This window comes from Centroberyx affinis, unplaced genomic scaffold (genome assembly GCF_046629955.1).
Source record: "Centroberyx affinis isolate AG114_WGS23_722 - 3 ecotype Tasmania unplaced genomic scaffold, CSIRO-AGI_Caff_v1 ptg007910l_1, whole genome shotgun sequence".
In the NCBI taxonomy this organism is placed as follows: domain Eukaryota; kingdom Metazoa; phylum Chordata; class Actinopteri; order Beryciformes; family Berycidae; genus Centroberyx; species Centroberyx affinis.
The window spans coordinates 19,643-47,364 of record NW_027283969.1 but is presented as its reverse complement, the minus strand read 5'-3'; the positions used below and the strand labels follow the sequence as shown (position 1 = coordinate 47,364).

General features: G+C 40.9%; 1 protein-coding gene across 1 annotated transcript in view; it reads right to left on the bottom strand.

The window, feature by feature from the left end:
* The window catches only part of LOC139639905 (neural-cadherin-like), a 143,110-nt gene extending 117,513 nt beyond the window's left edge, over positions 1-25,597 (bottom strand). The window contains exons 1-4 of the mRNA XM_071514058.1: positions 25,558-25,597; positions 15,190-15,387; positions 9,119-9,344; positions 6,205-6,409 (exon numbers count right to left, since the gene is read on the bottom strand). Coding sequence (XP_071370159.1) covers positions 6,205-6,409; positions 9,119-9,344; positions 15,190-15,387; positions 25,558-25,597 — 669 coding nt within the window. The remainder of the gene's footprint in view (positions 1-6,204; positions 6,410-9,118; positions 9,345-15,189; positions 15,388-25,557) is intronic.
* Between the last annotated feature and the right edge of the window lie 2,125 nt (positions 25,598-27,722).

Sequence of the window (27,722 nt, the reverse complement as noted above, 5' to 3'; positions counted from 1 at the left end):
AGAAAAAAAATAACATTTTTAGGACTGAATATGACTCTAAATTACTTCTTTAAGATGGACTTCTTGTGTACTTTTTCGGTACTTGCGTTCTCATACTTATTCCAATCCGCCACTAAAATTGCTCAAGCAATCAGAAAGCGGAAATGCAAGGAGACTGACGGATAATAAAGAGTCTAAGCGCTATGAAAAATGCAAATCTGGCGTTATTACTTCAGGCATTGGCGTTGGCTTTCTTTGGGTCCGCTGCTCTTTTTCATGTGAGAATAACCCAAATTAACCCCACCCCCTAACCCAAAGCAAGCCTCATCCTAACCTCATCCAGACTGGCATGTGCCCTAACCCTTATCCCTCTGGTTTATTTACCCTTCTCTTCACTGAAGGAGCTGCTGCAGAATTGGCACTGTAGTCTCTTCACTGGGTCAGCAGAGAACACAATCTCGTGCTTCTTTTCAGAAGCCCTAAGCTAACAAACTAGAGCGGATTGGTGTGCAAGCATGCCTGTGTGTGTGTGTGTGTGTGTGTGTGTGTGTGTGTGTGCAGGAGTAGTGCTGTTCAGTTCATTAGGGACATGAAGGCAAACACAGCATCTTATACCAGATGCTGACTGCCTGGTTGCAGCAGTTAGGGAATAAATACAGATATGGGCAGGCGGACTGGCCTCTCTGACCCCCCCCCCTTCTGACATACAAAACACACTCGCTGACATACACACTGCTCTCCGACACACACACACACACACCCCGAGAGTGCCGTGTAAATACCACAAAGGCAAAGAGAACCCGGTAGGTAAGATGAAATTCTGTAATATCAGTTAATCCTTCAGAAAAGATCAGCTTCCAAGCAACGGACAACAAAATGAAATCTGACCATGTCAACTCCCTGAGGTGATTTGTGTGTGCTTGCAAGTGTCTGTCTGTGTTTGCCTGTGTGTGTGCGTGTGTGTGAGAGAGAGAGAGAGAGAGAGAGAGAGAGAGAGAGAGAGAGTGTGTGTGTGTGTGTGCCAGTATAACAGGAAATGGCGGGGGCTGGCAAGATGTGTGAATGTATGTGTGTGTACAAGGCGAGGCTCTGAAGAAAAAGGAAGATTGAATGAGAAGAGAGAGGAAGTCAGCCGTGATAAAGCAAGATGAGCTCAAACATACACACACACACACAGCGAGAGAGAGAGAAAAACAGAGAGAGAGAGAGGGAGAGAAAGAGAGAGAGAGAGCGGTGCAGGGCAGCTGTAGGCAGATCTTAGGCTGGTTAGGTAACTAATGGTGCCGGCGAGCTATCACTCCTGGGGGGGAGAAACTTGGAAACTACCTGCAAATTAAAGTCATGCTCAATGACTCCAGTCCACACAAATACACCACCTCCGTTCACTGTTTTGGCGGAGGGAAACGGATTTGTTAAGAGGAGGATGGAATGAAAAGCAAAACAAAGAGAGGCTACACAGTTTGCAGCTGCAGCATTATCTCTTCACTTGCCCTTGGAAAACCGACAAAGGGATTCCTGCATACTGTAGCTTTACAAAACTTTTATTTTTTATAAAAGTGTTTATTGTAAAATGTTACGGCAACCTTAAGTGAAAGATACTTTGGTGGAAATTTCTTAGCCAGTTACATTTTTAGAATACAACAACTGAACAACTCGCTTTTACCTTAACTTGTAATTGATTTTCTTCCAGTCCCTGCAAATGGATGATAGCGCACCTGTTTTTGAGATTCAAAATTCGTATCCAATTCCGGACACTTACTTTCGTCCGTGTCGGTGTATTCATATACTGGATATTAACCCTTTATTAACCCTTCCTGTACCTTCACTTGTAAGAAGTGCAGGCTATGTACTCAAAGCTCTTATTTTTCCATTTATCAGCCAATACAGATTCTCTACATGAGGTAACTGTTGCCCCTCTCACAATATAATACGATCTGGCAACCCCTCATATCATACCTTGCACATAGAAGTTACTAAGTTGTAGCCTACACTTACACACTGTCATATTTTATGTAATGAGTAAATGGGTGAGTGAAGGGTGAGGACAAGGAAACGGGAAAGGCTTGGGAAGATAGGGAAGGCTACGGGGAAGATAAAGGTCACCTATTTCTCTACTTTTAATTTCCCTTTCTCTTTTTGGTTTGTTTTTGATATTGTTCCAAATCTCAAGAAACAATCCTATATTTTTTGTATCATGTTTTGTATCTGTGAAGATACGTAAATATAATTTTATATTTTTTTTCATATAAATTAAAATGAGCATTGACACAATGATATACTGTATGTATAAGATTCTTTGGCTCAATAAAAAATATTTGAAAGGAAGTAACTGTCGCCCAAAGTGGGATTTAAGGCTTCCCGCTTCTTGTTTGTGACTAAGTTCGTAACTTAGTGTTTTATATGCTTAAATGTGTATAGATATTTATGAAATGTGATACCTAGCTTCTGAAATGTGTATGAATTTACGTCACTTAGCTTTTGGTTGGGAACTCCGTATAAAAATGCCGGTAAACACCGGAAATTACGCGAGTGACCGGAATCGGATACAGTGTCCGGAATTGGATTCAATTCCGTTACTATGTTGAGTGATATAGGCTCCATGGTAACACTTTCGAACTATCTCGAGTGATATTAGGTTGCATGCTAACACTTTAGCATACACTATGTTGAGTGATAGTAGGCCACTAGTATTATCTAAAAAGTGAGCATTAAAAAACAAAAAACTGCTGTAGCTGGCTGGAAACGAGTTAGTAGCCTGTCTGCCAACTGGAACTTCTTTGTTCTGGAACACACTGTGAGGCTCTCTACTGGTTAAAACAGCATGGTCAAAATTCATACCGTAAAGCAAATTCATGCCAGTACCTTCTGTGTGCAGCTAAAAATCACTGCGCACCTAGATGGTTGCTCACTGGCCACATACTGAGATATACTGAGTTAATGATATTTCATCTTTAAAACGTGCCATATTCCACTGTGACTATGGATGGGCCCTGGTCCGTCTGTCTGTTTCATGCACAGATTTGGACGAAACTTCATTCCGGCATTGTCAAAATTTCTCTGACTGACCTAAGGGAGACACTACAACATTTGTTTAATTATTATTATGTTGCGCACAATGTCTCGGACACCATCGGATTTTCACAAGACTTAAGGGAATGATGCATCTCATTGCTGCGTTCCACCATTTTCAAAAATGTATTTCCAGTAAAATAGTATGAGTAGAACATAGTATGGGTGTTTGTAAGTGGATGGATGTCAAGTGTGCATATCCTGCCTTGTCGCCAACTGTACACCAACCAGTCATAAGCCTGGTAGCCATTCAGCCTTCTATTATCCTCTCAACTCTTCCGACATCTTCCGAACTTATGGATGATAGTGTAATTGGGTCCAGAAGGCAGTATAAAGCAGGTGTGTGGGCATCAAAGCTCCAGCATAGTGCGTCTGGAGTAGGAGTTCACACTGTGAATACTATGTACGGACGCAATAACAGCATTTTTTCCACAGAGCACTAAACAGTAAGTATTGGCCAGTACAGTACAGATCAAGTCTAGTATAATCGTAAAATCTTTTTCTTGAATCTAGTGGATTGATCTGCCTTATTATGCCTTTTTCCCCAGATACTGACACTTGATTATATAAAATCCCTTACACAAGTGAAACTGCATTGGAGACAAGTGGAATTGTCTCAGACCCCGATTGGCAGAATGTTTCACTTTAACAAAATTTTAAGACTGAATAAAATGACTTGTTAATGACATGTATTTCTCCAATAGAGACATATATTTTCCTTCTAGGCTGACAAAATACTTTAATTTCTGGCCAGATTTCAGTTGAAGGGAACTCTCACATCCTGATACCACATTTTAGCCAAGTATCAGGCCGACATCCAACAGCCCGACATCCAACACCGCTTTCCCCATTGGTGGGTTGTTATGGGTGAAAATCTCCAGCAGCGATGCCTGATTTAAGCCTGGTGTTGATCCAACACAAATACAAGTTCAGTGTTGTGCCTTGAACACACCCACAGCGTAGTTTCTATCTGTCAATGCTAAATTGCACAGACACGGAGGCGGCTGGAGGGCAGGGGTTACTGCATCGTGGAGCTGCTGGGCTTCCAGCGTTTGATGGGACTGTATGGGTGGAAGTTCAAAGGCCTGAACCCAACATCCAGAGGGCAGGCATGGGGCTGAGGAGGCTGGGCAACCCAGGGCAGGAGTGTGGGCGGATGAGGGCACATACTGGCTCCTTCCTTCCTTCTTCCCTTCCTTGCTTTCTCTCACATTTTGCCAGTTCTCCAGCTTTTCCGATTCTTCCACTCCTCACTACTAAATCTAGCTACCCTCCTCCTCTATCACCCCCCCCCCCCCACCACCACCACCACCACATGCATCCATCTCTCTCCCTCCTCCTCTTCTCTTTTCTGTCGCTTCCTTCTTTTCTCCATCAATTTGCAGGCCGCTCTGTGCTCTGTAGTCCATCCAGGCCCAGGGCAGAGCAGTGGAGGACAGATCGGTCCAGAAGGATGTGTCTTAGCCCGAGGCCAGGCAGCGGCAGCAGCAGCTTTCAGAGCAGCGGTGGAAACCAGACCAGATGCATCGATGCCTTCGGGGGGGGCCGGCTGGCTGTCCTCTCTTGCTCCCTGACAACACGAGGAAGTCGCAGGGAATCCCAGTGCAGCTGTCCCAAAAAGACAACTCTATCCGGGTTCGACCGATATTGGTTATTGAAGGATGATGCTGCTATTTTTTTAGATTGAAACGACCAATGTTTGTGCCAATAAGCATTATCTTTAAATTTGATTGTCATGTCCAAAACATAAAAAATGTCGATCAAAAATCCTCCAAAAAATAATAACATTTATGCTTGCATGGAGTCCAATCAACATGTTACATTAGAATCAGTTAAGATTAAGGTCCTCCCCTAGACCAGTGGTTCTCAACGTGGGGTCCGTGGACCACCAGGGGTCCTTGAGGGGGTTCCAGGGGGTCCCCAGTCAAATTGATGAATGGTTAAACTTCAGCATTATTTAATTTACAAGAAGTTAACACAATTGGAGAATGTAGAAGAATTACTATATTGATCATAGTTTCACTGTTATCTCTATACCTACAATACAGATAGGCATGGGATTCTGGACAAAATATCATTAAAACATTCACATTAAAAATATTCACAGAATATTCACAAATATTCACAGTCCAAGAGACAAAATCTCATCAAATGGGGGTCAGTGGCCCCGATGTGGACTAAATTACTGGGTCCTTGATATGAAAAAGGTTGAGAATCACTGCCCTAGACAACCAGTGTAGTATTGATGAAGTCTACAATAAATATGTAATCAAACTGCATCATATCCATCATATCAGAGGTGGATGACACTGACCGGACCGTATCTTCTTCATATCTTTTTTTAATAAAAAGGACAATATTGGTATCAGTCTAACCCTTGTCTATATGAATCAAATGTGTTGGCTGTGGTTTTCTATCCTCAATCCGCCTCACACATTAGAGACACTGGTGCCAGAAACTGATCTTAAGGTAGTTGGTTAACTGACTATTAAGCTTATATTTCCTCCATTTATTTGGTTTTACTGATTTTGGATCCATCAGAGTGACTGTAGTACACAGCTGTTTAATTGTTTAAAAATGACAAACATATCAGATTGGGACCCGGTATCGGCAGATACTTGGTGACCAAAAAAAGTTGATTGGGACATCCCAAGTTATCATCATTACGTAGCATTAGTGCAAGTGCAGCTCAAGCCATGTGAAGGATCATTTAGAGTAGGAGACTTGATGAATCTTGGGTGATTACTCTAATGTCCGTTTCATGTCATTACCACCACATTTTAAAATTTGACAGCTGGAGACGAGCCTACTTAGCCTTCAGAACTTCATCAGTTCTACGGGTCTGTCCAAAAAACGAGAGACCACATCTTAAAATAAAGCCGATCACTCCACTAGTATCAGGATAATGTCACTTGATTCATGTAAATTCTTGAAACAAAGTGCTTTGCATTAGAAACAAGTAAACTAACATCACCCCACAGGCAGATGACTTGTTAATTTGATGACTTGTCAAATAGCTTGTAAAGACCGACACTTTTTGCAGTATTGTGATAGGCTGGATGGGACAACCACATCCAATCGCTGCATTGACTGATGCTGAAAGTGAACTTTGGACGCAGTATTCACACACACACACACACACACACACACACCAACCTCTGCCGCACTGCTCATGCTGTCCAGGCCCTCGCTGGCACGGACCAATAGCAGGTAGCGATGCTGGTCGCTCTCGTAGTCGATGGACCGGGTCAGGCTAATATCGCCGGTCTCCGCGGCGATGGAGAAAAGACTGCTGGGATTGATCAGGAGGCTGTAGCTGATTGGTTCCTTCTGGAAGGACACAGCGGGTGTGACCAGGAAGCTGGAGGGACAAGGACAGAATGGACACCAGGTGAGCAGTAGAGAGCAGACTAGATCAGAGTAGATTTCTGTACATCAGAGTAGACCAGAGTACATTTCTACATAGCAGAGTACAGTAGATGTCTGTACAGCAGAGTAGAATAGAGTACAATACAGTAGATTAGAGTAGAGTACATCAGAGTAGACAAGAGTAGAGATCAGAGTAAAGTGTAGTAAGGTAGATGAGAGTGGATCAGAGTAGAGTGTAGTAAAGTAGATCAGAGTAGAGTAGATCAGATTATAGTACAGTATACAGTAGATCAGAGTATAGTACAGTTTAGTAGACCAGAACAGACTAGATCAGAACAGAGTACAGAACAGTAGATCAGAGTAGACAAGAGTAGATTACAGTATAACGCAGTACAGTGCAGTACAGTAGATCAGAGTAGAGAATAATACAGTAGATCAGAGTAGAGAGTAATACAGTAGAATAGAGCAGATTGGAGTCAAGTAGAGTAGATCAGAATAGACTAGATCAGAGTAGAGAATAGTACAGTAGAGCAGATTGGAGAAGAGTATAATAGAATAAAGTAGTAGAATAGAATATAATACATTTCTGTATAGCAGGACAGTGTAGACTAGAGCAGTGGTTCTCAACGTGGGGTCCGGGGACCACCAGGGGTCCTTGAAGGGGTTCCAGGGGGTCCCCCAGCAAACTGATGCATTATTAAACTTCAGCATTATTTAATTTATAAGAAGTTAGAGAATGTAGAAGAATGACTATTTTGATCATACTTTCTGTTATCTCTCTACCTACAATACAGACAGTCATGGAATTCTGGACAAAATCATATCTAACAATAAAAATATTCTCAGATTTAGGTTCAAGAGACAAAATGTCATTAAATGGGGGTCCGTGGCCCTAATGTGGACTAAATTAGGGCTCCTCGATTTGAAAAAGGTTGAGAATCACTGGACTAGAGTATATTTCTTTACAGTAGAGTAGAGCAGAGTAGAACAGATTTCAGTTCAGCAGAGCAGACTAATTTAGTCTCATATAACATGGACCAGACCATCTACTAATTGATGTAACAGGGTACTATATTACATACTGCATATTTCATGCCGATAACTCATTCACACAGCAGCACCACGGTTGCACATCCTTAAACACAGAGGAAGAAAATGAGATAAATCAAAGAATCATATGAGTTGGGATGAGGAAACACGCAGCCAGGAAACGAGTGGATGCTTGTTATTCATTAGCCAGGCTTTCTATCGCTTGCATGAGTTCCATGAAGAAATGAGTGCAAACAACTGACCAGAACATCCACTTTACTGGTTTGCCAAATCTGTCAGTCAAAGTACAGAAGCTGGAGGGGGATAATGAGACCAATCTAAGGACACTGGTCATTATAGTTGCGCATTAGCACTAACAGCCAGTCCTAAGGCTGTGTGTGTGTGTGTGGGGTGTGTACACATGTGTAATGTGTGAAAGCATGCATGCATATTTCAACAGATATCACACTGATACACAACATGAGCTAATATGAATGGGGAGGAGACCATGCATTAAATCTATTACACTCCGCTGAATTACCGATTAAAGCCTTACAGTGTGTGTGTGTGAGAGAGAATCAATAGTTGGAGGTAGTACTTTAACTATGTTGCTGCATACAATAAATGGCTCAAGGTTGACTGCATAATGCTCAAAGCACGGAAATCCATTTAGCGGAATCATGTGAAACACGAGGATGGGTTAGCGCAGCCGGCGAGCGAAAGGAAAGTTATGATGTGTGCGCATATCGAATGCCCGGGCCTGTGATTAATTAATCTGCTAGAACCCATAAGTAATGTAAAACTAATGTTCGTCTGAATGGATATTAGTCATGTCTGTTGGAGAAAGAATGTCTGAGTGGCTGGTGTGTGTGTGTGTGTGTGGGTGAGTCAGTGAGTGAGTGTTTATACAAATGCATGTGCATACTCCACTCATTCCCTGTATACTGTATGTTTAGGGGTGTACATACTCTACATACTGTATAGTGTAGTATAGTGTACTATTGGTTGGCAATGCATTACTAAGTCATGTGTTACAGTACAAAAAATGACAAGCTGTCCAGTGATTTTTACTTGTTTCCAGGCCTATCAGCTTATTTTGTGATATTTATAGTCAAATTATCTCACTGCACTGGCAGATAATCCTGCTGGTTTCAATAAATTTCACTTGATACACGCCAATATGACTTATTTCAACGAATCATCACAAAACAATGAGGAAAATCTTGAAACAAGAAATTTTCTCCAAGACAATTCTCCTGAAAAAAAACAGTCAAATTTGTTGAAACCGGTAAAATTATTTGCAATTATTTAAACTTAAGTGCAGTGAGATGATTTCACACAAAAAAAATCCTAAAATAAGCTTGTCTGTCTGTCATTTTTTGCAGTGTACAATATTATACAATAGGCTATTATTACTTTTCCCAGTAACGACTAATGAAATAGTAATGAATTACTTTTTCAACTTTAGTAATATAACAATTTCCAATGAAAAAAAGACAAATTGCTTTTGTTATCACCCCCTCTAAATATCAGATTGAAGTTGAAACTATATCCCACCCCCTATCCACTGATTCATTGATTCATATAGGCCTACTTCTTTATAATTCCACAAATGAGACTCTCTCTCTCTCACAGTGTGTGTGTGTGTGTGTGAGTGTGTGTGCAGACTCACGGCTGGCCCTCGGGGGTGTTTTCCGGTATGGCGATGGTGAAGGACGCGTTGGTGAACTGCGGCGGCCGCGCTCCCGCCACCACGGAGACGACGGCGGGCGCGCTGCGGCTGCCCAGCCGGTCGGCGGCCACCACCGTCAGCAGGTACTCCCTGTCGCGCTGCAGGGGAAGCCCCGTGGTGCGCACCTGGCCGCTCTTCCTGTCCACCTCGAAACGACCGTCGCCGCCTGCGGAGAGACGCCACACGTTCAAAAAGATGCTGGGGTGAGATGTAGAGTTAGAGTGGTGGGACGGTTTGCTGATATATCGGGCCAGCAGAGGTGTGGTTAAGTCAGCTCTGCTCGAGTCACAAGTCTCAAGTGTTGAGGCACAAGTCTCAAGTCAAGTCCCAAGTCTAAATGTAGATTACCAAATCATGTCCAAGTCAAGTCCAAGTCATTAATGTCAAGTCCCAAGTCTAAATGTAGATTACCAAGTCAAGTCCAATTCATTAATGTCAAGTCCCAAGTCTAAATGTAGATTACCAAATCATGTCCAAGTCATTAATGTCAAGTCCCAAGTCTAAATGTAGATTACCAAATCAAGTCCAAGTCATTAATGTCAAGTCCCAAGTCTAAATGTAGATTACCAAATCAAGTCTAAGTCATTCATGTCAAGTCCCAAGTCTAAATGTAGATTACCAAGTCAAGTCCAAGTCATTAATGTCAAGTCCCAAGTCTAAATGTAGATTACCAAGTCAAGTCTAAGTCATTAATGTCAAGTCCCAAGTCTAAATGTTGATTACCAAGTCAAGTCCAAGTCATTAATGTCAAGTCCCAAGTATAAATGTAGATTACCAAGTCAAGTCTAAGTCATTAATGTCAAGTCCCAAGTCTAAATGTTGATTACCAAGTCAAGTCCAAGTCATTAATGTCAAGTCTCAAGTCTAAATGTAGAACAGCAAGTCAAGTCAGAACAAATCAAGAGTCCAGTATCAATTTAATATCTTAAAGAAAACTAAATATCTAGGACTTTTCAATGCAATATGGTTTTAATAGGATAAAAACTTGGTAAGAGCATCATGAGTTTGATTTTTAGGATCAGTTTCAACTTCAATAAATTCAATCATTCCATACAAATTCAGAAAACAGAATTTAAATTCAGTCGTCTGCTGGAACAAATCTAATCACTTTCATCTAAGTCATTTACACAAAAACAAGATCTCAAGTCAAGACTTTAGAAACCTTTTCAAGTCATCAAAGTACAAGTCAGAGTCAGGTCCCAAGTCACCAGAAACCAAGTCAAGTCAAGTCTCAAGTCTTCTCTTGTTTGATTCTTCTTTGTTTGATTTCATATTTACCACACTGTGGGAAGCCCTTAACCTGATTTATTACAACATGTTGATTGAATTGCACATGAATATGCATGGTTATAATATTTATTTTAAATCACTGGATTTGTTACACAGGAAATGGAAGACCCAGGGGAAAAATATAAAAAAAATAAAAATACACCGATAACACAGTAACCCAGCAAAAGAATAAAAAGGAGCCCACCACTGGTTCAAAATAACTCTTTGTGTACAATATACCTAACATATCAGTAAGGCAAGCAACTACCAACAACAAAAAAATCAATAAAGCAAAGCATATTTTTTCCTTTGGTTCCTTAAAAGACCCTATATTCATATAACTTTAAACGTAAATCAGTTTGATACTAGATACTGTACCATAATGACTAATATGAATTTATGTTATTTTTGTCAAGAGTTACAGATATGGTTGACTAACATCGATGCTGGCAGTTAATAATTTAAGCGCTGAGATGGCTGTAAATGTTACTGAATCACAGAAATTAGCAGCATCGTGGTGAGCTAGACCGAACTAACAGGCTCGTACAGATGCTGCGAATGATTTTGATGTCAAATCTTCCGTGCCAGTCTGCCTCCTTTCCTTCCAGACTTCTACTTCTGGTCCCATGTGGAGGAGGCTTTCAGCACAAACAGACAGAATGGTGGGATACATAGCAACCGCTGACTACTCCTAAGTTACTGCTCAGAATCATGCGGCGCAAAGGACTTTTGTGTAAATACCGCTGCCTTCAAGTGCTGCCGGAAAATCGGGTAAATATGACATGAGTTTTCTGAGATGTGGAGTTTAGGGGCGGAGAGCATGGAAGCCACAATTGATGTTGAAAATGATATACACAACAAGGCTTTGTCTATTAAATAAATTAAAAGCCCTACATGCTTTATGCCAATTTCTCCTCTTTATCTCCACCGAAATAAGCCAAGAGCTACAAAAGAAGAACTACTTTTGTTCCAGGGTCCATTTTGTTATTTCCAACCAGAAGTGCTTGAATGCCGTATTCATCTATATATTAATTTTGTTTTGTTTTTGTTTTTTTTAATAATTCATTACTCATTCATATTCCCTTTTTATGTATCTTTTTATTTTATTTCAGTTATCTTTTTCCTTCTTTGTGCCTTAAGTCTTGTGTTTGATTGTACGTCTGAAGGAAATAAAAAAAATAAATAACTGAGAAAAACAAAAAAAAGAAGCGCTTGAATGTGTGATATGTCGTATTTACAACTTCCGGAGTGGTGAGTATGAAGCAGCATATGATGCCGTATTAATTTGGGAGATCCATTTGTGGCGGGTCACTGCATAATAATAAAAGTATTTTGGTGCGGGACACGCTTGAATCACACCGAGCGGGACGGTTTCATCCACACACACACAACTTCGGCAGCCGCAAAAATAATTACACCCAAAATGGCTGCGTCAAAAATGACTGCAGAAGCGAGAGCTGTGATTAAGAGTGTGGTGGATGAAACGGCAATTTGAAACGGCTGAAAAGTAAAAGATAATTCAGAGTTCAGTCGAGATAGTCACATCCATGCGTGTGTTTTCACTGCAATTCCCAGTGTGATTTTGTCCTCGCGGGGGAAAAATCTGGGGACAATCTCTTCGCACGCGGCGTTTTTTTTTTTTTTACAGATTCAGAAATCATTACGAGGCGCACAATGAGAAAAGCAATTATTTCGCGCGGCGGAGAAATGAATTACATTACGCTGGAAAATAACTACATGTGCGTGAAATGCATATTTGCACAGTGGAGGCACAGATTTCAAGGGGCAACGGAGATGGACTTAATTCTGCACCGTGCGAAACGTTTAGAGGAAGCGTGTGATGCCTCCATTCCCTTCTGCCTCATGCAAACCCACTGATGAAACAGTAAACTAGACATAAAAGTATTCACCTATTGGATATGATTCACTTGAAATCCATAGGGTCAAATACTGTTCCTTACTACAACAGGTTTGTGTAGGCCTGGGTTCAAACCCCCATGTCGGCAAGCATCCTCCCTTTTTAAAGCTGCAAGAATTTTATATAAAAATGTAAAAACACACACCTATATCACAGAGTAGGTTTGAAACAGAGAAGAGCGTCCCAGCCTCATTGGGAATAGACACTGGTGGGAAATTTCAACTTAAAAGAGTGTGTGAAAAGGTTTCTCCCCTAGCTTTTTTACCTGGCCCAACATTACCACATTCAAACGTACCTGTGCAGTGTCTTACCTGCTCATTGTGCTGGCTAGAAATGAAAGGGAGCGGGCGCGGCTGCATCCCTGTATTTATGGGGGCGGCCTGGGCAGTACCAAGTTAATGTGGGGGGGGGGGGTAGCCTGGTTGAAGTCTATAGTGATGTGGCAGTTAAATCGGCCACATCGAATGGTGACTATAAGTGTTTTACTTTAGAATAGTCAACAGATATAATAGTGCTTAAAATCTTATTCTCTTACATCTTATGAATGCTTACCTCCTATTGTATAGCCTGTACCCTGTGCCTACCTGTGCTAATGGTTTAGCCCCATTAAAGCAATAGTCCACTCAGTGTTAACATGGGGGTTATTTATGGGCAGAAATATGTGTCACTAGAAACTGAAATTGAATTATTTATATTTGAACTTGAATAGTTGCATTAAAAAACTGAATTTGAATCACATAATTTGAATTTGTGTTGTTTAACTTGAATAATTGCATTGAAAAACTGAATCTGAATGGCATAATTTGAAATTTAATTTATTAGTTTGAAACTGAATTCCAATAAACTTGAAACCGAATGTAATATGAAATTGAATTCATTTGCTCTGAAACTGTATTCAGTTCTCACAATTCAAATTCAGTTCTTGCAATTCAATTTCAGTTTAATGAGACGCACATCCTGGTCGTTGAGGAAGAGCAATCGAGTGCAGATTCTCAGACACATATTTCTGCCCATAGTTATTTGGCACTTGACCGCCATGAAAACCAGAATATAAACTACTCACCAAGATCAGATGCAGCTGGACGAGTTTGTAGCATTAGGATTTTTTCTTCCCGTTCATTTGAATGAGGCCACGAAAATAGACTGAAACACGTTGGTGAACAGATTCAACAACAGATCCCGCTTTTAAGACAATAAAGCATCCTGGGTCCTTCATCATTTTGCATTTCTATTCTTGGTTTCCACTAATATTAGTATTCAATTATAAAAGTAGGTCCGGTCTCCCAAACAGGAACTATCTCTCCTAAGTGGTATCCCTCCGCTATGTTCTCTTCTATCAATAAAAATGCTATTTGGCAAAATTATCTTCTGAAACGTTGGACCAACAGTCAGTTGAAAATCACAGCAGCAGGATCTGTTGTTGAATCTGTTCACCAACGTGTTAAATGTCAGTTTTCAGTCTATTTTCATGGCCTCATTCAAATGAATGGGAAGTAAAAATCCTAATGCTACAAACTGGCCCAGCTGCATCTGATCTTGGTGAGTAGTTTATATTCTGGTTTTCATGACAGAAGTGCCGAATAACCCCCATGTTAAAATTAAGTGGAATACTTTATGGCAGGGATTAAGAGGTATATAAACTGGTTAGGGTTAGGGTTCTTTTTGCATCATATACCTCTGCCTCAGGACTCCCTCCTTCAATACACCAGCATCTTTTTGAAGTTTTGCCAGTGCCAATCAGCCACACTAGTCTCCTAAACAGCAGTGAGCATCCTGTCCAACGTTAGATCTTTTCCTCTCTCGCCCCTTTGGTTTCCTTTGGTATAAAGCATCACAGACCGGCCGGGTTGGTAAACAAGACCACGCTGTGTACAGTTTACTGACCTCACTGCACAGGATTTACTGGGTTTTGAAGTCCGCAAACAGCGACCTGGGGCCGGATTCACCAATGTGTTCATAAGATAGGCTAGATCTTAAGAAATGAGATAAGAGGAAAATTTAGGAAGTTCTTAAGAAGGCTCTTAAGTGCAATTCCTCAATATTTTCTTAGTAACAGTCTCATTTCTTACGAATTTCTTTAACTTTCCTACTTAAGAACTTCTCAAAATAGGGCCTGAATTAATTATTACTACCATTGAGGCTAGGAGACAAGGCTAGGAGGCAACCCAAAGTGCTTCCATTGACAAAACAATTGGGGAAAAACCTATTTAGGGCAACTAGAGCAAATATTTAAACATTGGTTGCTGTTGGTAGCTGTAAAATTTGCTAGCTTATTTTCAATAAACATGAGACAGAGGCCTACCTGGCCCTGCACCAAATAAAGCTTTACAATAAATGTTCATCTTACTGTTAGGTGTAGGGGAACCTATGAAGACTTTGAACTATAACCTACTTGTCTAAAATGTGTTTAAATATATGATATTAGAGACTTAGCTTTTCACTGTAGGAATTTTAAGACAGGTGAAGGGCCGTCTTAAAGTTAAGAAAAAAATCAAGAACAAATTTGAGAACTTTCATTTCAAGAATACCATTTATTCGTAAGTTTTTTGTTAGGAAGAAACATAAGAAGAAAGTTAAGAAAATATATAAGAACTGTTTTTGAGAATAGCATTTTTTCCTATTTTTTTTAAGTTAAGAAAAAAATGGCACTTGAGAAGATTTTTTTTCTTAAGAGGGTTTTGTGAATCCGGCCCCTGATGCTGAATCCCTACCAGCTCTGAAAACGCCTGACCTCTGACCTCTCTGCATCAGAGAAGAGAATGTCCTTCCCCTCCCAGTACAGTATCACACTATCAGACACGGCAGGAAGTGGAAACCGGCCTACCGTCGGACAGGAAGTACTCCACCTCGCCGTTGTTGCCCTCGTCCCCGTCCTGAGCGTGGAGCTTGTAGACCAGCGAGCCCGGCGCGGCGTCGGGGGAAACCACGGCGAGGTACGGGGCGGGGACCATGCTCCACTCCGGGACGTTGTCGTTCACATCGGTCACAGTCAACTCCACTCTCACCATGTACCAGTCTGGACCTGAGGGAGGAGAAGGGGGACAGCTTAGAAAATGAGAGGGCTGATCCTGGTACATACCATGTTTGACAGTAATTCTAAGGGTAAATATAAAAGAAATCATTTTTTTTTAACAGTTTCTGGTAATAAGGTAAGATGAAACTTGAAAGATCCAGGTGGGGAAATTGGTGTTTTGCAGCAGCAAATAGCAAAAGGATACAGCAAAGAAAAAGAGTAGAAATAAGAACATAACAAAGCCAATATGCAGCCAAGAATTTCCATACAAATTTCCAGTTTAGGACAGATAGAGATACAAAACAGATACAGATCCTAATACTGATACAGACACAAATAGTGGCATCTCTGCACAGCCTCATTAAAAAATGACAAAAACAAAAACACATAAAAGACAGCACTTTTCAAACTGCCTGCACCATTTTTTTTTCCCTTTTAAATTCAATGGGGCCGCTTTGGGACAGAGCACTTTACTGGCGCTGGGTTTCACGCTGTGTGCACAGCCGATTAGCTCAGAAGCCCACACAGAGGCCCAAACCAGTGCCACATGCGACACGCACGGATGTACTGTCGGTTTATGTAACCTAAACTTTTTGACAATGTAAACAAACTTAACCATAACCTGCTTTTTCTATGAGCACAAAATGAGGTTGAGAGTTTTTAGGGGCTCTAAAAACTCTCCTACATAAGGGAAATACAGTGTGCGCTCATACACTAGGCAATACGGTAGAAGTCAGACAAGCATCAACCAACTGGAGGCTGGTGTGCTTAACATCCACATATCAGAAAGTAGTTGATAAGACAATGCATGTATAAAATATTTTGGTCAGGGATTCTCTTATTTACAACTCTGTATTTACAGTTTGAAGACAATGGAGTAGAAGCGCTGCTGGGTCTTTGTGGTGATCACATACAGGTGCTCTTTGGATACTTCAGGTGTATTGTGCTTATTCCATCTTGTGAAGGGCTCATTGCATGGGTGGAATATGGTCTCAATAAAAAAAATGTAAATGCAAGTCTCCTTCAAAGACAATCCAAGGCACACTAGGGTTTGTGCAAAATTAAAATGCCTTTATTTTACATGGCAATATGTATTTAAATTGACCAATGACATACAGTAGGTCTTCATCAGGGTCATTGTCAGCAGTAGCTTACACACCTATATTGTGTTACACTAATGAGTTGAGTGGGAGGATGGTTCTCTATCAATGTGCAAGCCTATTGGTCAAAAAGCAAGGAAGTGATACATCATCAATAGAAAGGAGGAAGAAGGAAGAAAGAAGGAGGAGGGAAGAAAGAAAAGGGGAGGGAAGGGGGATGGAAGGAAGTGAAGAAGAGAGAGAGGAGATGGGAGCAGGGATAAACCTAAATCATTAAAAAGAAGATAAATATAATCAGTGGTGGAATGTACCTAAGTGCATTTACTAAGTACTGTAGCCTACTTAAGTACAATTTAGAGGTACTTGTACTTTACTTGAGTATTTCCATTTCATGCAACTTTATACTTCTACTCCACTACATTTCAGAGGGAAATATTGTACTTTTTACTCCACTACATTTATTTGACAGCTTTAGTTACTAGTTACTTTGCAGATTTAGATTATTAATACAAATTATAAATCAACTAATAAATTATGATATATTTTTATAGGTTAAACTACCCAGCAGTATATAAAGTAATTCAAATTAGTTTAAAGTGATGAACACATTAATGCATCAATAATTATAGTCCAATAACATGATATACTGTACATGATTCTGAAATGGGCCATTCTGCATAATGACTACTTTTACTTTTGCTACTTTAAGTATATTTTGATGCTAATACTTTTGTACTTTGACCTAAGTAAGATTTTGAGAGAGATTTTCAAAGATCTGAATACTTCTTCTACCACTGGATATAATGTGGCTACCAAGTCAAGGTGGACCTAATCCTTTCCTTATGTGCACATGATGAATTCCTCAAGTCAGTGCATGTATAAAATATTTTGGTCAGCGATTCTCTTATTTCCATTACTGTATTTACAGCACTTTGGTGTTAACAGGTGGAGTTTTTAAACGCAACACAGCTTCACTCATTCCAGTATGCATATCCACCCACCCCCCCCACCCACCCCCCCCACCCCCCTCCACCCGAGCACCTCGAAAGCTCCAGCACACTTGTTTCCACTTAAAAGGTGGAGCGGGGTATGTTGTTACACAATGTGAGAAGCTTCTTCACCCCTGCTTGTCACGACAAATCCTCTAATCCTCATCTACCTCATTAATTCTATTCAACTGTCATCTCCTGCTAATTCTGCTCTGTACTTATTCCGACCTGCCTCCGACTTCCGTGTGTGCGTGTGTGTGTGTGTGTGTGTGTGTGTGTAAGATGGTTTAAAAAATAACTAAACGAAAAGTTTCTAATTATCAAAAAATGTGCTATAAAGAGCAGTCTACTGACACACTAATGCAGAAAACATGAATAAACATCTAAGACACAGTTTATATTAAAAAAAATCTTGGGTGCCTAAGACTTTTGCACAGATTCAAGATTCAGAAAACTTTATTGTCTATCACACAATGGTAGAAAAACACAAAACAATTCCATACATAAATAGGAGCAGGTGTGCACAGCTGCATTGCAGAGTAGTGACAGTCTATTTGGCCTTGTTTAAAAAGGATATTGCAGTGGGAATGAAAGAGTTTTTTTAGGTTCTCTTTTTGGCCAGAAGCGTCTGCCTGATGGGAGCAGCTGAAAGGAGTGGAGAAGAGGGTGTGAAGGGTCCTTAGTGATGGAGTCTGCCTTTCTTTTTACTGTGTGACTGTAAAGGTCTGAGAGTTGGGTTTGAGTGCTGCCGGTGATTTTGGTTGCATGCTTAATGATTCTTGTGAGTTTTTTCTTGCTTTTCTCTGTGAGGAAGTTGCATGGAAGCTCATTTCCGCCAGTGTGATGAAAAAAACAGTCCTGTAAGTCATTATAATGAGAAACTTTCTCAAAATAATGCCTTAGTATCTCAAAATAATGAGTTAGTATCTCAAAATAATGAGTTAGTATCTCAAAATAATGAGTTAGTATCTCAAAATAATGAGAAACTTTCTCAAAATAATGAGTTAGTATCTCAAAATAATGAGAAACTTTCTCAAAATAATGAGTTAGTATCTCAAAATAATGAGAAACTTTCTCAATATTTTGACTTAGTATCTCAAAATAGTGAGAAACTTTCTCAAAATAATGACTTAGTATCTCAAAACAATGACTTAGTATCTCAAAATAATGAGAAACTTTCTCAAAATAATGAGTTAGTATCTCAAAATAATGAGTTAGTATCTCAAAATAATGAGAAACTTTCTCAAAATAATGAGTTAGTATCTCAAAATAATGAGAAACTTTCTCAAAATAATGAGTTAGTATCTCAAAATAATGAGAAACTTTCTCAATATTTTGACTTAGTATCTCAAAATAGTGAGAAACTTTCTCAAAATAATGACTTAGTATCTCAAAACAATGACTTAGTATCTCAAAATAATGAGAAACTTTCTCAAAATAATGAGTTAGTATCTCAAAATAATGAGTTAGTATCTCAAAATAATGAGAAACTTTCTCAAAATAATGACTTAGTATCTCAAAATAATGAGAAACTTTCTCAATATTTTGACTTAGTATCTCAAAATAATGAGAAACTTTCTCAAAGTAATGACTTACAGGTTCTTTTTTTTTTCATCACACTGGTGGAAATGGGCTTCCATAAAGTTGTACCAGGATGAAATGTTGACTGTGAGGACTGATTCAGTGAGTGACGGCTATGCTGCTGTTAACATGTCCTGTCTGACATTAAAACCTTTCAGCCTTCTCAGGAGAAACATGTGCTGTTGGGCCTTTTTGTCGACCCGGCCCGCATGCTGTGTGAAGGACAGGTGGTGGATCTCAGTGCCCGGGTTACTGAGCCTCAAACCACGAGGCCCTCAAACAGAGGAGCACCCCGCCCACAGTACTGTATATATATAAGCCTGGGTGTATTTCACTAAGCAGGATTAGAAAGTTGGCCAGATAACTGTGAAAAAGATTATGCGATAACCCAGTGATACTGATTTGAATCTGTAAAGCAAGGTTTAGGAATATGATTCAGTCATGCATGTTGACAATTGCTAATAATAAAACAAATATAAGATATTCCATAACACTTTTTAAAAGTTATCTCGCCAACTTGTTAATCCTGTTTATGTGAAATACCCCCCAGCCCTCTCTCTCTCTCTCTCTCTCTCTCTCCCTCTCTCTCCCTCTCACACACACACACATCGATCTCCACATGCACTAAGAATCCGGAAGAGGAGGCCATCTCCAGCCATCTCAGCTTCTCAACTAGTAATTATAATCAGTGCTGTGCTATCTGCACCCAGTAAACAGCAATCACATTGACACTGGGGATATACGCCAAAGCCCGGCAACGACCTCATCAGCACACACACACACACACACACACACACACACAGGCGCGGTTTGCCGGTAACAGCAGGGGAGCAGAGGGGTAATTTGAGTGTGTGTTGGTACCTGTTGCTGTGTAAGCAATGGCTCCGATTCTGCTTTTCGGATGCTGCTATCACAACACATCATCACTGTAATCGTTCTGTGTTTGTTTGGAGAGGCCAGGTGATGCATTCTCTCCTCCGCCGCATTTTTTCTCTAGCGGCGGCGCGGCTGAACGAACGGAGGGACGGAGGGATAGTAGAGAGAGGGAGGGGAGGAGGAGGAGGAAGAAGAAGAAGAAGAAGAAGAAGAAGAAGAAGAAGAAGAAGAAGAAGAGGAGAGGGGTGCAATCGAGCCATTTGGAGCGCGAACACGATTAAGAGCGCGAAAAGCGGCGAGGCTGAGAAATGACCCCCGCGGTTGTTATAGAAACAGCGGGACAACAACGAGAAGTGGAGGATGGATGAATTTTAAAAAAAAACAGAAAAGAAAGGGAAAAAGAAAACCACTGCCAAGCAATTGCATAAATCAATGGAATTAGAGAGAGAGAGAGAGAGAGAGAGAGAGGAGCGGGAGCGAGGGAATGTGAGAGAGAAGGGGAAAAAAATAAGCAGACATCAAAAGAAGACAGAAGAGCGAAATTACCCAGCCACATATCTTAAAAAAAAAAACAAAAAAAAAAACAAAAACGGTTGCACTTGACTCTTGCGGTTCAACCTGTGTTTGTTGATGCTCTCTCTTTCTCTCGCTCTCTTCTCTCCCTCTCTCTCTCTTCTCTCTCTCCCTGTGGCCGTAACACATTCAGAATTAATTGGCAAAAGGACAATACAGCTTTGGGGAACAAGGGACGGCATTACCCAGATAATAAATCACCAGGCTAATATACAGAGCGGTATGCCAAAATGCATCTCACACACACACACACACACACACACACACACACACACACAAACACTCCTTTCTCTCTAATAACGATCATCAGTGGATTAGCGGCTAATGAAGGACCATAGGGAGATACGGCTTGGCGCTATCGGCCCGTTCCTCACAACTAATGCATCTCACTGGATCTAATGATATGTTGCAATCCCTCGAAATTGCGGGACCTGCAATTACCGCCGGGGCTCTTCCTGCGCCGCTGACCTCATTTGCTCCGGAGAGTATGGTTGCAAAAGTCCGAGCTAGTATCGCTATATGGGTCCTTTCCTCGCGACGCTTCTCTCATTATGGGGCTTGCAGAGCGCTGACAAAAAAAAGATATGCAAGTGGTCTAGTGGTGAAGTATTAGAAAAGCTATGCATGCATACTTTCCCCCCTAGTAATAACGGAGGCCTACTACTACTGCTGATGTTGCTGGTTTTTGTGTGACAAGTCGCATGTGACAGATAAGAATAATTGATTCGCAGACAGAAGTGTTGCATTTGAAAAGCTCATTTCGTTCTTGTTTTATTGCAGTTATTACAGTGTTCTGTTTTCAGCGCATGTGATTTCATTATTGGTTTCAGATGTATATTAGGACTGGTCACTGTTAAGAGGAACGCAGATCAGTGATGCGGGTCTTGTCTGTTAGGGTTGATTTTTCGTCGATCTGTTGGTGATGTCTCGGGGCTCCAGTAGGGGGATCGCGCTCCTCTTCCTCGCTTAATACAGACGAGTGAAGGCGAGAGCTGCGTGTTGTCTCTTCATCCTTCTCCCGTCACTATTCCCCTGTTTAAGGTAATTACAGTCCACAGTGCAATATAAATGTATGAGCACACGTTAGCAATATTTTTCCTCATGTTACCGTTGTTTTATATGAAAGTAAGATACATGTTTTGTTGATATATATTTAAGTTAGTTACTGTTACATTCATATACCGTATTTGTGCTGGTAAGCTAGTAAAGTGTTTATATCTCTGTAAGAGCCTAGTTCATATGGCAGCAAAAATAGATATGTTAAAAATGTATCATATAATTCAGATTTCATGTTGTAACTTAGGTAAAAAGATCATTTGAATAATTTAGATAAAGTTAAAAAGATACTCTAGTCATGGTAACTGTGGTGCTGGGAGTGAGTGTGTTCATGCTTGAAAAATGTATGAAAAAATAAAAAAATTTATTTGCATTGTTTCAAATGTAACTTAATACAGACGAGTGAAGGCGAGAGCTGCAGGCTGTCTCTTCATCCTTTTCCCGTTACTATTCCCCTGTTTAAGGGAGTTTTCTGTAATAAAAGAGACTTGGAGAAGAGAAGTTGTCTTTCTGTCGTCTTTTATTGCTTGCAAGCAAGGCACGATGCATTCACAACAGGTGTGATCAGTAAAGGGCCCCCCACCTCTGATTTGTCCACCCATCTTATAGCCAAGAAGTAGAAATATCCCAGTCATGAGAAGTTCTTATACTTGAAACATTATGCAATCAGGGTGCATCTGTGCATAACAAAATCCAGTTCCAACCGGACACTCAAGGCCATCTCTGTTCAGAACCTTTGTTTATCTCAAACCGGTGGAGAATGGAAAATTACTGAAGACAAAGACAGCATTCAACTGAGAAATGTATCAGGCTTGATACACGATGAACAGAATGGCCAGGTTCTGATAAAGAGATAAAGGATTTAACAGCAGTTTGTAAATTTTCACACAGAGATGAGTTCTCATAATAACACAAAGAGAGTACAGTACAGATATTAAAGAAATAAAAGACATAGAATAGTATAATAGTGTAATTTCCTCCACACTCATGTTTATAATAATAATAATAATAATGATAATAATAATAATAAACTATTTATATAGCACCTTTCAAAACAAAGTTACAAAGTGCTTCACAAGACAAAATAAAGATGGTGGACAACAATAGTAAAAACAATTTTAAAACAGTTTAAAGTAGGGATTCCCCTGATAACGTCCATTTTACATACATTTCATCCATCAAATTGAGTCCTGGTTATAAAGTATCCACATTTTCTGTTTTTCTACCTCAATATTTCCTTGATCATTATGTAAACAAAACCATGAGCGTTCTAGGTAGCGCAACATGATTTAGTGAGAGAACCGAAGCACAAGACTCAGACTGTTGCCACTCGCCTGTGTCGTTGAGTCCAGTTAAATAAATGGAGACGCCCTCCGAAGATATATATCCGTTTCAGTCTTTGTTTTTGTATAAGTGAATGTTCTTAAGAGAGAGAGAAATGAGACTTTTCAGTTGCCTCTCCGCTGTGACAATGACACCGACTCCGCTGAGAAATGGCTCACGTGTTTTGCGTCATCGATCGGTTTTTGCAATCGGCGACTATTAAAGCATTATCATAATTCTCCGATCTCATATTTATACTGAATATCGGCCGATTCCGATTGCTGGCCGATCGTTCGCGGCATCCCTAGTTTAAACGTTATACAACATTGGGAAGGAAGTATAGGAGCAAAAGAGCTACATGTGAGGAAGAGTATAATAAGTAAAATAAAACATTATAAAATAATTAAAATAATCAATAAAATAAGGATCAAGAGAATGACTTTGTATAATAATAGGTTTTAAGAAGAGACTTAAAAGTGACTTATTGATTTTTATGAGCAAAATTAAAACTGTAGTCAGTGTTGGATTAAAGGTGATATGTGTAGTATTTCACGATTTGGGTCATCTTAATTTGGAGATATTAGGATAATTACGGTAAACAACCAAGACTTCACTGAGACGATTCATAGCCTTTGTACTGCGTTTTACGTTGTGTGCCACCGGGTGGGATTTGGCGGGAAAAAGCTGCTGTACTGCTTTACGGCACAAAGGGAGGTTGCTTTACTGCACTACACAGGAAGAGTGGTTTGCTGTTCTTCCAGTGCAAATGGAACAACACATTTTGAGTTTTCTGCCAATAACAGATGGAGTGAAAGGCTGATGGAAAAAATGTTTTTTCAATTTTTTCAATATGTGTGTATATGTTGTGTGTGTATATGTGTGTGTTTGTATGTGTTGTGCATGTCTATGTCTGTGCATGCGTATGTGCTTGTGTGTATGTGTCACGTGTGTGTGTGTGTGTGTGTGTGTGTGTGTGTGTGTGTGTGTGTGTGGATTTGTCTGTGCGTATGTCTTGTCTGTGCATGCGCTTGTCTATTTTTGCATGCATGAAAGTGTGTGTTTAGGTTCGCACATGTGTCTGTTTGGCATGTGTGTGTGTGTGTGTGTGTGTGTGTGTGTGTGTGTGTGTGTGTGTGACTCCCAGAAGAGAGGAAGACCCTCCACCACCAAACGCTGTGATGTGATGGAGCAGCAGCTTGTCAGACAGCAAGACACTCTGTTAACAGCTAATGAATCAAATACAGACTTCTCCTCTCCTCCTCTCCTCTCCTCCTCCTCTCCCTTTCCTCAGTGACCCCAATCAACACCTTTCTACCTCTCCTCTACCTCGTTTTCTCAATCTCTCTCTCTCTCTGTCTCTTGCTCCACATTGTGCTGACAGTCGTGCAGGCGGAATGTGGGACTCTCTCTCTCTCTCTCTCTCTCTCTCTCCCTCTCCCTCCCCCTCTGTCTCTCTCTCATCCAGTGCTAACGTGCCGCACACTAACTACTCCAGCCTCGCAAGAAAAGAGTGCCATTACAGCTGACTGTGTGTGTGTGTGTGTGTGTGTGTGTGTGTGTGTGGGTGGGTGGGTAGGTGTGTTTGTCAAAGTGCAAGAGAGAGCAAGAGAGATATAGGTTGAGAACGGGCGAGAAGGGAGAGAGACAAAAAGAGAGTAAGAGAGAGACAAAGACAGAGGGAGAGCGAGGGAGCAAGAGAGAGAGAGAGAGAGAGAGAGAGAAAGAGAGAGAGAGAGGATAGCAAAGACGGCCAGTTAATTAAATGTCCTCTGTGAGGATTACAAAGGGCTATTTGGCCCTCACTGGAAACTGTTCCCTCCATAATCTGTTTAAATGGGAAGCCGCCGCCGACTTAGTGACTTTTTCACATTTTTACATGGAAATGCCAATTAAACGGAGGGACGGGACGGAGGGAGAGAGAGGGAGAGGGAGGGAGAGGGAGGGAGGGAGAGAAGCGGGCTTTAGTTCTTACACTAATTGCAAATGATACAAATGGGTGGCCAATGGTTTCATTTCTTATGGCTCCAGCACGGCGCCTCATAATTGAAAATCGTGACGCTGCCAATAATGCGTTCAGACAAACACACACACACACACACACACACACACACACACACACACACACACACACACACACACACACTGATAGTGCATAGAGAGGCAAACACTAAGACGATTCTACTGATGAATGGCGCTCTTTTCTAGGAAATGAACAGTTTTAAACATGTTGTCTTTCCAAATGGGATTATGGTCAGACTGATATAACGGTTTGCTGATATATATCGCACCAATATTGGGCTTTTATGAATAATCAGATTCCGGCAAGTCAGTGTGGTCCACAATTATGCATGAATATGTATGTATGTATGTATATGTTTATATTCTTATTCTTACGTAACCTATTATGTTTCTAGGGACTCCTACTATTATTAGTAGCTTAGTATTATTATTATTATTCAGTCCAATAACTCAGGCATAGATTGGTAACTTTTTTTCTAATTTGGCACATAGATAGACCTGGTGACTCACTACTTGGACACAAAGAATGGTACTGATTGGCCCATAGGGGGTGCTACAATAAGCCCTCAAAGTCTAAGGCTCAGCCCCGCCACACCGTTAGTCATACAGATGTGAAACTTGGTACAGATATGTATCAGATATGACATTGTGAACATTTTCACCTCCAGGACCCATGATGTTCACTATCAACTTTTTGGTCATCTTGAACCTCAGGTCAGAATGACATGAATTGTCTGCCTTTACTTAGTTTGCAGAAAGTAGTAGTAACCTATTATTTTATTAAAATTTGCACAAAAAGTTCCACTGACTGTAAAATCCCAACCAAGTAATCAGTCCACTTGAAATTCTACAGGTTGGTCAGAAACATAATGTTAAAGATATCCAAAAAGTCACATGTCGATGATATTGGAAGAAAATACATCCAACTGAACTTCTCTTGTGGTGTGACAATAACAGACACAAGACTCAAATATCCACATTATCATTATTATTATTATCCTTATTATTGCTGTTGCTTTTACTCTCCTTGGTTTCATGGAGAGTTTTAGTGTCCCATGATGGTCTAAATGCTGGTTCAGAGGCTTTTCCACCGTGACAAGAAATTCTGAGGGGTAAACACTGAATATTTGTATTTTTCTGACATCTGACAAATTTGAAGATATTGCATATCGACACAAATACAGATTAACGGCAGCTTCAATCCAAAAAAATTCACACGTACCGGTATTGGCCTTCAGAAGCCCTTCATGAGATTACTCCACCTGCCCATCTGTCTTACCAAATGTTGTCCCGACTATTGTTCTCGACCTCCACTTTGTTGCTCCAGTTAAAAGGTATTAGCTTGATACGCCAGGTGACTGCGGCTCAGACCTCAAAGCACAAAAGCCAGTTAAAACCCCTGCATGCACACACACACACACAAGCACACACACACACACGCACACACACACACACAGCACTTGTAAGACAATGCGTCCTCTATTTAAGAATCTACTAATTACTGAATCCTTTAATTAACTGAGAACATTCCAGCTCATGCGTGTGTGTCTGTGTGTGTGTGTGTGTGTGTGTGTGTGTGTGTGTGTGTGTGTGTGTGTCCGCTGCACAGTTCATCTGAGGTAATCTCCGCGATCTCCGGCTTCCCTGAATCCTATTAAGGTGTGCTGGGATTTCCACGGAGATTACAACCTTCTGTCCCCCCCTCCCTGTCCCCTGTCCCCTCTGACACGCCGCCTGTGACCCGCACGGCAGCCCGGCAAGAGATTCACATGAATATCAATGCGGCCTCATTTAAATACGATTTCTGCAAACGTCTAAACGGCAGCAGCTGCTAGACAGACAGCGCCAAAGTGCTCGGAGGGAGGTTGGCTGGCGCGGACGCCCCCCCCCCGGCCTCAGAAAACCGGGAGCTCCAGCCTCGCATTATCCCGGTTATTTGTCCAACAGCGAAATGTCAAGCGATGAGGAAAATCCTAACCCTCGCCCCGAACCAAAGTCGTCTTATTTGCGTAAAACTCCTCACCGAAGTTTGTCTTACTTCCCTCACCCCCCGAACCAAAGTCGTCTTATCGACGCTAACACAAATCACTGGTTCTTCTTGCCAAACCGTAACCGCACCGCTGTTATTATTAGAAAAAAACTTTTGCCAGAAAGTTTTTTTTTTTTGTTTTTTTTTTTGGTCACAAGGTTACTCGTAGAGCTTGTTTATCAGTGTGCTGCAGCAGCCATTGTGTAATTCCCATCAGAAGCAATGGTAATCATGTCTCGTTATGCAGTGGAAACCTTTGCTGCAGGGCTGAAGGTTTCCTCGCCTGGTTGGAGTTGAGCGCTTTCTTCAGCATCGCTTTTCCCATCAGCTTCCCACCAACACAGCCATGCTGCTGTCATCAACATAAACCCATTATTTTTTTCTCCCTTAAAGACGCACAGTAAAAGCAGCGAAATCAGTTGCCGTTGAGCAAACCAACATGTTTTATATTTCAAGTCTTGTTATTGGAGCACTGGAGGTTGTAAGAAGCATGGATGGATTACTGAGGCCCAAGAGCTCAGGGGGCCCCTGAGCCAGAGCCTGATACATGATGATGCTGTTACTAACTTTACATTTACTGCCCCACAGTCAAAGGGCTTTGTCATTTATTTATTTACTAAAGCCCCAAAATTCCCCCATAATAACCTAAACATTTGTTTTGAAGGTGTCAACATGGCTCTGTCACAGTGAGTGTTCCCCTCAGTTTAACTATAGCAGCTTTAGCAGTAAAGCGCTGCATCACTGTACAAAGGCCTCGTAATGTAAAGTCGTGGTTTACGAAGACCCCCTTAGTAGCTA